General features: G+C 45.1%; 1 protein-coding gene across 1 annotated transcript in view; it reads right to left on the bottom strand.

The window, feature by feature from the left end:
• Tm4sf4 (transmembrane 4 L six family member 4) overlaps nucleotides 1-11,393 on the bottom strand; it is a 26,395-nt gene that overhangs the window by 5,282 nt on the left and 9,720 nt on the right. The window contains exons 3-4 of the mRNA XM_023722885.1: nucleotides 8,924-9,060; nucleotides 1,025-1,214 (exon numbers count right to left, since the gene is read on the bottom strand). Coding sequence (XP_023578653.1) covers nucleotides 1,025-1,214; nucleotides 8,924-9,060 — 327 coding nt within the window. The remainder of the gene's footprint in view (nucleotides 1-1,024; nucleotides 1,215-8,923; nucleotides 9,061-11,393) is intronic.

The raw sequence follows: 11,393 nt of genomic DNA on the forward strand, positions 1-11,393 counted from the left end.
CAATTTGATTTGAAACTGTCTCATTGCTATTTGTTTCTCAATAAAATTATGAAAAAAAAAAAAAAAGAACTGAGTTAAGGGGCAGGCCCCCTACTTAATTTTTTCTTGTTTGTACTTTTTAATACATCTGTGGATATGTGAATAATTTCTTATATAATTTGGTCATTTGTTAAAATACTCAAACCATCTCACTGCCTCTGTTTATTTTTACTTTTTGCACATTTATGATTTTTTTTGGTATTTTAGGATAGGGTCTACAGGGTCTACAGGGTCTCACTGTGTAGATTGGACTCATAGGGATCATCCTGTTTACAGCCTCCCAAGCACTGCGATTACAGGCTTGTGCCCCACGCCCAGTCTCAATCAAGGTCTCAGTGCACCCCAGGGTCAGGGCCAGCACAGCAGGCCCAGGGATCAAACCCCCATCCCCTGCATCTGCCTAAGCAGGCACTTTAATCTGCTGAGCTATTTGGCTGGCCCTATGATGATATTTAAAGACTGAGCCTTGAGTGACCTTCTCAATCTGGGGACACAGCTCAGTGCAACAGCACTGCCTGGCAAGTGCAAGGTCCTGAGCTTGATCCCCAGTATCCACAGAAAAAATAACTTTTTTCTTTGTATTTGACATTATAGTATAGATTTTGCCTTGGTATGTACCATTCACCTGAGGACATCTGGGCACTCAGGCTACATCTAACGTGTTACTCCTGGCCCTGTGCCAAATAGCACATGCTCATTTCCAGGGGGCCTTTGAATAAACACCAAAGCAGATGAAGTCCTTTGTCTTGAGGACTAAGCCAGCTGGATACTTGGCAGGCAGCTGTGGTCAGCATGACCCCCGATGTGTCAACACACGCAGTAACGCGGCATCCCTGTTCCCTGAGCTGACCAGTGGGCCGACTGTGGGCTCCAACTGGGCGGGGTTCTCCTGCAGGTGGCCACACTCACCAACCCTCCTCGTGTACCTGTGGAGCCTGAGGTGGCCTCCCTGATGATGGGATGAAGTGATAAAGACCAAGCTTACCCCGCAGCAGCCACAGCACTGGCAGTCCCCACAGAGTGTGCCCAGGATGCCATTGATCGCCTGGACAGCACATAGAACCATCTGGATTCCTCCGATGACCAGCAGGATGGAGAAGAGGGTCAAATTCCAGGGAACAATATCAGAGGGCCCCTTACACAGGTTCCACAAGTCTTGGTCACTGAGGTAATTTCTGTAGGGAACAGGGAGAAAGGAGACATTGGTAAAAATTAGGTAAGTCCCTAGACTAGAAGATCACTATAACCATTCTTGTGAAATACTTTCCATCAGAAACAAAGTTGATGAGAAAATAGCCTATGATGAAATGAGAAAACAAAACCTAACCTACTGAATGAATTTTATGTGTCAGACTATATTCGAGAATTTTTTTTACATATTCTCTCTCTGTCTCACTGTCTCTGTCTCTCTGTCTTTGTCTCTCTCTCTTTCTCTCCCTCTCTCTCGCTCTATCTCTCTCTCTCTTCCCCTCTATCTTTCTATGTGTCTTTTCCCCTCTCTCATCTTTTTGAGACAAGATTTCTTTATTCAGTGAAGGCTGGTCTTGAACTCACTTTGTGGCCTAAAACAGCCTCCAATTTACAGGGATCCTCCTGCCTCAGCCTCCCAAATGCTGAGATTATACACATGCACAACCAGAGTTGGCTAGTCATTTCACCTTTTTTTGAATTTTTTTTTCCAGTACCGGGGATTGAACTCAGGCCCTTGCACTTGCCAGGCAACATTTCACCTTTTAAGCCACCTCATAGAGTATTTTTAATGGCTCTATAATACTGCGTGTGACCTTTCCATGAATATGTAATACTTTGTTTATTCATTCCTCTGTGGTTTTTGATTTTTCACTCTTTATTAAACAACTAAGATTTTTTCCTTCTATTCCACATGTCAGGAAATTGAGGTACAGAGAAATTAAATTACTTGCTCCAAGATACACAGCCACTAAATGGCAGAGACCCAAATTTTATAAACTAAGAAGATATACCAATTCACCATCTCTGAGAAGCAGCAAAATGAAGACACACAGGATTAGAATTGCACAAATACCCATAGTCTTTACCTAGCTATCATCATTTGAGACGATGTCAACTTTTGGCAGATTATTTGCTAGGCTAGGTAAGATAATTAAAGGATTGATTTTAACAAAATTATGAATTTGATCCAACTGTATTTTTGTTTACATGTAGCAATCCACCCAAAAGAAGATATAATTAACTCTCTTTGAAAGAAAAATAAGCTACTGCCTTAGTACATATATTTTCTACAAACTTTGAATTAGGAAAAACTATACAATGTTTGTATATACATATACATATGTATATATATATATATATATATACATATATTCATCTATATATTGAGTTCACTGCAATATGAAAAGCATTGCATCTGGAAGAAGAAATATGAAGTTTGCTCTCCTGGAGGGAAAATGAGACTGTACGGTCTTGTGGGTTATTATGATTCCTGCTTGCATTCTTAAAATCCCACATTGGTCTTTCCATCTTTCTCTATACAACCCCTACTTGCAAGCCCTCAATAAAAAACTCTCCTACTAAATTAATGTTCTTTTAGTGCTTTTAGATCTGTATTATAGCCTCCACGTCTTAGGTGTACCTTTGTGCACCGGTACAGCATTTATTTAAAGACATTCCAAATTAACATTTTGGAAATTGTTCAGAATGGTGGAAGATGCCTTGAGGTTTCATAGACTGAAAAGAAATAGAGGAAATAAAAGAAGGTAGGAGCATCTTGCTCTTTAGAAGTAACACATTGTTTATGGCATGGGCTTTTTCTTGCATAAGTGCACGGGCTCTAGCAGCCTGCTCATGGTGTGACCTTGTACATCCCTGTAAATGACTGCGACACTGCCTATTTCATATAGTGAGGGTTACTTGAGCTAATATCAACAAAGTGCATAGAACGGCACCTAGCATATAAAAGTGTCGATGAGTGTATAATTGTCATTATTTTATGTAATAAATGATGGTCTGGTCTGATGGAAAGAGTATGGTCTTTTGGATTCAGGTGAAGCTGGGTTTCGATTTCTCTTAGCAGGCAATGTGCTCCTCATATACCTTAACTACCCTCCCTCAGCATCAGTTCCTTCACTTTTCTTTTTCTTTGGAACCAGGGATTGAACTCAGGTCCCTGCGCTTGCCAGGAAAGCACTTATTCTACTGAGCCATCTCCCCAGCCCTAGTTCCTGCACTTATGACATGGGCAAGTCGCAGGTGTGACGATCGCTTAAGATTTTGCTTTTTAGTAATCTTTTCGTCTTATATCACTTGTCTTTGCCTTGCATTTTACATGTACCTTCCTGCTTTCACAATTTTAGACTAAACAAGATTATAAAGATACAATATAATATTTTCCAGATTTGCTATATAAAAAAAGCTTCTAAAATGATGCAATTGGCAATCCCCCCTGGCAAGTTGGTAAAGTGGTGGGGCAACAGCGCCAGCTGGTGGTGAGATTGGCGAATCGCTCAGGGTGTGGGCAGTTCAGACAGATTGAATTTGGGTGCCTGCAAACTCCCGTCACTTCCATTTCTGTGGCTGCCTCACTTCTCACAACCTGTCTCTGTTAGCTGGATTTTCCTTTCTGCTCCTTACTCTGAAGTTCTGGGATCCTCAGAGACCCTGTATTCACATGCAGTTTGATTTCTGTGTCCAGCTGTCCTGAACCAGGGTGCAAAGAGGCCATAAATTTTCGTGGACCTGGTAGCTAACCACGTTTCCACGTCCTGAGAGGCAGGGAGAACTGAGGCAGGTTAAACCACTCCACCGCTTCTAAAGCATCCAGTGATCACGTGGGTACTTCCACCTGGACTGCAGCCACCCACCCCCCCCAACCCGGCAGCACGAAAGCCTTGGGCCTCAAGGATCCTGTCTCCAAGCAGCAAAGGTAGCTGAGGAAAGGAACGAGAGGACAGCTTTGGCCATGTGCACGACCCTCTCCTAGGAGATGCGCTGAGACATCCCTCCTGCTCTCAGGCAGAGCTTGCCTTTCTCTGAGCCTTCCTGCTCTTTGTGTGCGCCTCTCATGTAGAGCCTCCGAGCCCCTGGGCTGTCACCATCTGTCCTTGTCTGTCCTCCCACAAGGCCATGCCATTCCACCCCTACTCCAGTTCCAGCACAGGGAGTGTTCCGTAAATCCAGCAGCCGCTACTTACGGAGTCCCAGCTGTGTGGGGGACACAGAGGTGCGGGCTTTACACCATTTTTCTCACCTCTACCAAATTGCACTACTACACCTGAGCAGGGCCTGCTGCACAGCGGCCCTCAGCAGATACTCAACAAGCGAGAGGGTGAAGATGTGCCCACTTTTCATACGAAAAAGTTGAGGCTAGGATGTAGAAGTAGCTAGATCTGGTCTGACTCCCACACCAGTGCTCTTACCTCTCACACAAACTCTGTGTCAGTTGTTACACCCCTTTAATATATTTAAGATATGACTTATTGATGATATTTACACTGTGTGCAATAGTATGTTAAATGAGGGTTATTTGAATCATGGTAAAGAGATTATTCTCCTTGAACCTTCTCTTGTCAGGTTCAAAGGATTAAAATTAAGCCACAAAATCCTTATGCAAGCAATACATTATAGAAAGCATAGTGCACATTATAGAACATTATAGAACAAAACATTATAGGGAGTATAATAGTGAATTTCTTTCCAAATAGTCATAACAATGAATAAAAATGTGGCTGGAAGCACACCGAGTGCTTTATGCACATTCGTTATTTTATTCTTAGCTGAACCTGTGAGGTAGAGTTTGCTGTTACCTGTCTCACAGAGGAAGAACCCAAGAGATGAACACGCCAGCCAAGGCCTCACCACTAGTGTGTAGCAGAGACGTGACTGCATCCTGAGTTGGCCGTGGTCAATACTGGTTCCTAGCATTTGCAAAGTGTTTTCTGCTGCACCGTGGAGGGGGACACAAGGTACCATCTAGTCTCACTCTAATGTGGCTTTAGCTCCTCTGAGCACAGGACCACAAGCAGCTCGTGGAGTCCCTTGCTAAGTCGGAATCGAGCTATGCAACGCAGCTTGTCCTAAGTGAGAATGTGGGCGCAACGCTGAAGTGTGTTCATTCTGTGTTTTGATGTCACACACACTGAAGTGAATGCCCTCCTCACCACTCGGCTCCGCTGGGGTGGGGGCAGGCAGGGTGCAACCTCTCCGGGAAGGGTCTTGCAATGCTTTTCTCCAGCTTTCCTGCCCCTGGCCATCCCTGTTGTCCTCTACGAGCTGTTTCCGTTCCATCTGCTCAGGGTCAAGGCAGGGTGGCAATTGCCTTAGGAAGGAGGCCTTTGGGTGGGAGGAAGGAGGCCTTTGGGTGGGAGAAGGTTCTACCTCAAAGGAAGCCAGGAAAGGGTCTCAGCAACCTTTTCCCTTCTAGATGTTTCTGTAATATGGTTTGCATGGCAGATGCAGTTAGCTGTATTTTCTCCTTCACTGTTATGACCACTTTCTGCACAGGGAGGCGCTGTCCGTGTTGTCACACTAACCAGCCATGTGCTCGGGGCATAGGGGCCATGGCTGTCCTTCATTTCAGTTTGCACTTGAAATGAGCTCCATCGCAAAGAGGATACTGATTATTTAAAAACAAAACAAAAGCTCCTTTCTGCTAATTACCAACTGAAGAGTCCTTACAAACCAGTCCTTTGAACTTCACTCTTCTATTCAAGGGATGGGAATTCTCAATTTAATAGGAAGATTAAGTGAAAGAAGGCTTCTAAACACACGTAGCCCTTGGTAGCCCTTGATCATTGGAGGCCAAAGAGCGAGAGGAGGAAGAGGACAAGGGGTGGGGGGAGAAAATGGAGGAGGGAGAGAAAGGAAAGTCAGAGAAGGACCGAAAGAAGTCAGGAAGGAAAAAGACTGAGGAGAACAGGGAGGGTGTGACATTTTGTTAAGTGAGCAGCACCACATTGCAGGAGGTGCAGCTGCTGTTAGGAGAAAACAGATGAGCCCCGAAGGCTGCGGGTGGCTGGAACCAACAGAGAAGGAGGGGACAGGAGAGGCTTTGAGAGGCCAGGAGCCAGCAGCACAAGAGGACAGTGTGCCAAGCAAAGGTCGTGGCCTACTCCCCCACGCCCAGGGTCTTCCTGGGGTGAGCAGGGCATAGTTCACGGCTTGCACAAGGAGGCCTCATGTCTGATGTGGAATTAAATTGTGAAGTCAGGGCATGGGAGCCCATGGACAGTCAGAGGCAAGATTCTGTACCCCACAGCTGGCTTGAAAGTGTGAAATGTGGCTTTGCGATGACCTCTGTAGACACTTCTAACTGCCTGAAGCTATGGTGTGGATGTCTAGTTATTCAAATCTCTTTCAGATGATTATCTCAGCCATGCAGGAAGATGGAAGATTCTGGGAACTTCTGCTAGTCTCCAAGGTTTACTTACTCTGTTACTAATACCAGACCGTTATGTCTGATAGCTGTTAGAGGGGGTGCTGCCCCACCCCACCTGCTCTGAGCAGAGCCAGGTGGGTGGTGTGGCGGCACCACTGAGACCAGTGTGCAGCCGCGGGGTGGCTCTTGGTGCCTCCCTGTTCCCTGTCTTCCTCCTTGTACTGGGCACGGGTTGATTCTGATTGACGTCCACTCACCTGGGTGGCATCATTCACATATCATAGGAACATGGGGCTAACCCTGTGCTGATGTTATGGTGGAAATAATAGAAAAGTCCTTGAAGAAAGACGCCAACCACAGCTCCACAGACACCTCTGAGGGAGGCCACATCTGGTCCTATGCTCTAGCAAGCCAGCCCAATGGGTGGAGCCCCACTGTCCCTGAAGGACAAGGAGGCTTCCCACGGCAAACTAACACCAGGGAGCCCCTGCATGAGACAGGAGGCTGTCGGAGGCTTTGTCCTCCTTGGCTATGAGAATAGGTGGGGACTTCGTGTGGGGCACCAGTGAGCCCAGTGAGATCTGCGCCACAGGACCAGTGCCTCCCCCTCTCCGTTCCCCAACATTCTTTCAGATCTCACTGTAGCTCACACAAAGGGGCTTGAGTTCACATTGTTGGCCCTCTGCACCCTCACCCTCCACATCTGTGCATTCAACCAACCTTAGAGAAACAATAATAAAAAGTTGTGTCTCTACTGAACATGTACAGGTTTTTACTGGCCATGACTCTCTATGCAATGGAGTAAAATAGCTGTACATTTCATTAGATATCATGAACAGCTTGGGATGACAGGAGGCATGGGCAAGGTTGTGCGGGCGATGTGTAATGTGTCATTTCACTCAAGGGACTTGAGCCTCTGCAGCTTTTGGTATTTCCACAGGGATCCTAGAACAAGCCACCCGGGGACACCGAAGGCCAACTACACTCGGGGTCTTTCAGTTGACCCGTTTGCTTTGCAGAAAGACTCAACAGCCCCACTTCCTGAGCCTTGAGGAAGGGTCAGTCCCTGTGTGAGGCACAGGGGCAGAGGTGATGAACCAAAGGCAACTGTCAGGCTGCCTGGGAGGACAGCACTACAGGTCAGCACAGCCTGATAGAGCTTCCGTGGTGATGGATCCACCCTCAGTCTGCACTACTAGTGCTGCTGCTACAAGCCCCATATGGCTTGTGAGCACATGAGAGGCTGCTCGTGCGACTGAGGAATTCAAAGCTTAACTTTTATTTCATTTCAACTAAGTTTAAATAGCCACAGATGGCCGCAGGCTACTGTGCTGCAGTTGCAGGCAAAAGGATGTTAATATGAAAATGTGAGCCTGTGAGGAGGTGCACGCCTGCAACCCCAGCCCGTGGGAGGCTGAAGCAGAGGATTACTGCAGGTTTAAGGCCAGCCTGAGCTATAAAAGACCAGCCTGAGCTGCATAGTGAGACCCTGTCTCAAAAAGAAGGAAAAAAGGAAGGAAGGAAGGAAGGAAGGAAGGAAGGAAGGAAGGAAGGAAGGAAGGAAGGAAAGAAGGAAGGAAAGAAGGAAGGGAGGAAAGAAGGCAGTCAGGCAGGCAGGCAGGCAGGCAGGCAGGCAGGCAGGCAGGCAGGCAGGCAAGCAGGCAGGCAAGCAAGCGCGGGGAAAGACCCAACGTCAGAAGCCTGAGCTGGGCCCCATCTTTGTCCCTACTGGGCGATTCTGCACAAGTTCAACTTGGTAAACTTTCCCTGGCAGAGAGCAGTTATCTCTTAAGGTTGCTATGGAGATTACACTTTATAAATTTGTGAGGAAAAACATTATTTGCAACCTATAAAGTACTACGAAAGTATGAAGTTTTTTTTTTTTTTTTTTTTTTTAATGCGTTTGATCGTCAAACCCAGTGAAGAAACGACAACATTGTCAATGTCTTTTTCTGTATACTTGTACCTTAACAGATTGTTTCGTTGTGCAGGCACCTTAGGAGCTAGTGAAAGCCTTGAATTCACCCCAGTTGGTGAGTAACCGTTCTCATTTTCTCCTGAGAGATCTGTAAGGAGGCCGCTCTTTTTTTTTTTTTTCCTGGAACCGGGGACTGAACTCAGGCCCTTGCCAAGGAAGAGCTTATTCCACTGAGCCATCTCCCCGTCCCCTGCTCTGTGTATTAACATGATCGGCTGCTGCTCGCTTGTTGCTGCTAATAAATACCTGGATGCGCTGGCATCTCCTCCTCCCCTCCGGACGTCAGAAGGCAAGGAGAGAGGCTGCTGCTGCGGTGCGGCTCGAGGCAAAGCGCCCGCCTAACCTTGCAAGGCCCTGGGCTCTGTCGCTAAAGGCACTTAAAGAGAGGAAAAGAAAGCAATTGCAGATGAATTCTGCATGGCTTCTCTCTACTCACGGCACCAGCTCTGCCTCAGGGAGCCACACAGTGGAGACTATAAAGAAAATCGTGTTGCCTGGGGATTTACCTGCGCGTGCCCCCAGTGGGGACCCGTGGCGTTGCAGGGGAGCCTTACCCTTTGTTGAAGGGGTAGTCCCACGTGCCATTGCTCAGGAGACACTTAGGACCCCGGTTGATGGAGACGGCTGACAGGACAAATGAGTAGCCAGCGCCCACGAATCCAATCGCAGCAAATATGATGGAAGTGAACATCTGAAAGAGAAGAGGGACAGCCACGTTGTCGGGTGGTGAGGTTATAACAAACCGGCACAGTGCCTCGATGGACAACTTCTCACACTGTCTTCCTCGGAGGGAGCACAGGATCCTTGAAGTTGTGATCAGGGAGTTGTTTGAAGATGGGGCCTTGGTCCGTTCCTATCCCAGTCTGCGCTGTCACAGTCTGCATGTTTTTTCTTTGTCTTCCTAGCTTATCAAAGGCACTGGATCACTACTTGTTGGATGTTTTTGATGGCTAAGATTTCCTATTATTCACTTAAAAAAAGATTTCTCCCCTGATTTCTGAGTCTATGGCATTTTATATACATTCTTGCCATCGAAAGAATTGTGAATTTAATCTAGGTGAGAAGTAAACAAAAGATTTGATCAATTTATGATGTCAGACCAGGCAAGCTCTTTTCCAAGGGGCTCACCATGAGGGCTGGGTGTGGTGCCACATTCCTCCAAGCCCAACACTTGGGAGACTGAGGCAGAAGGAGCACTACAAGTTTGAGTCCAGACTGGACTACACAGTGAGTTCGAGGCCAGCCTGAACTGCATTGCAAGACCGTCTCAAAAAACTAAACAAAAACCAAAATAATACAAGCACAAACCAAATATGTAGTTGAATAATTTGGGGAAATTTCTGAATTATGTGAAGTTAAGTGGATTTCATTCCTATTGTATGCTAATAAGTGTTAAACTCCAAGAAGGTGATACACTATGCTGAAATATAAGGAAAATTGCTAGCTCTCAAATTATGTCTCCAGTTAGAAGTGAAGAAATTGACTTTCAGTTGATTCCTTGTTGCATCTCGGAAGCAGTAGAGTACTTCTTCAGGTCCTTCCTCCTTTCCTTCCTTCCTCCCTCTCATCCTTCCTTTCTTCCTTCCCTTCTCTCCCCTTCATTTTGTAGTGCCAGGTATAGAACCCAGGGCTTGCGCATGCTAGGCAAGTGCCCGCCATTGAGCTACACTCCATTCCGCAATACTTTGTTTTGAAACAAGTACTTTGTACAGAAGATGTCAATCAGAAACAGCCTAGTCAAGGTTAGAGTACAGAGTTGTTTAAAATTTTTCTCTTAACGCAGATTCATAAATTATGCTGAGAAGGTTGGCGTCACGACTCCTAGCTCTGGATGTTATGGTTAATACATCTTTTACCAAAGAAATTACAAATGAATATACTGTTTACAGTTATGAGAATATACTGTTTATAGTTGTGAGAATTAAGAATGATAGAGCATTGCTTTTATCTTTTGGGAACTGATATTTATTCTAAAAGTGAAAATTTCAGAGACAGCATTGTGCTTGGATACAAAAATGATGCATCCAAACTTAAATGGAAAAGAAGATGAGATACTGGGAACTCTTCATGACTCAAAGTGTGTCTTTAGTAGTGGAAAAAAATGGATATCAGCGAAACATGGATACACTTAAAAATAATTGAATTGAGGGGGCTGGGGAGATGGCTCAGTGGAATAAGTGCTTCCCTGGCAAACACAAGGGCCTGAGTTCAATCCCTGGTTCCACCAAAATAAATAAATAAATAAATAAATAAATAAATAAAATTGAATTGAAAGTGGACGTGGTGGCACACGCCTGCAATCCCAGCACTGGAGAGGCTGAGACAGGAGGATCACAAGTCTGAGCTGAGTAGTGAGACCATATACCAAACAAATAAATAAATAAATATTTAAAATTAAATGAGTGAATTGGAGAAATATAGTTCAAAATCAATATATAAATTATTTTATATTTTATATAATGTGCAATTTAAAATATGTGTATGTCACTGAAAGTTTGTGAATCAATGCAAATGAACAGGTTCTTTTTGGGAAAAGTTTTCAAGAGAACTTTTTTTCTTTCCTTTTTCTTTTTTTTTTCAGTGTTGGGGATCAGACCCTGGCCTTCATAAATGTTAAGCAAGCTCTTTACCTCAGAACTGTATACTCAGCCTGGGAAGCTTTATGGGAAGACAAGAGATGATTTTATATTCAGCTTTTCCTTCTATCTGGGTACTTATAGCAATGGGAATTTTCCAACTTCATTTCATCCTGTAAGTCTTGCGAGACTCCTTGCAAGAATATACTTTGTAAATCGTGCCTCCAGTTCTTCAGGAGAGATTACCTGGTTAGGTTTCTGTCTCTAAGTCTCCTCTGTGTTCCAACCATATTGCAGTCGGGTGGGTACAGCTGACTCAAGAGACAGGCAGGTGTTCTGGTACAGCAAGAGTATCTTACACTCAGGGCAGTGTCTTTTTTTTTTTCTTTTCTTTTCTTTTCTTTTCTTTTCTTTTCTTTTCTTTTCTTTTCTTTTCTTTTCTTTTCTT

Source organism: Octodon degus, unplaced genomic scaffold, assembly GCF_000260255.1.
Source record: "Octodon degus isolate 3935 unplaced genomic scaffold, OctDeg1.0 scaffold00093, whole genome shotgun sequence".
NCBI classification, from domain to species: Eukaryota; Metazoa; Chordata; class Mammalia; order Rodentia; family Octodontidae; genus Octodon; species Octodon degus.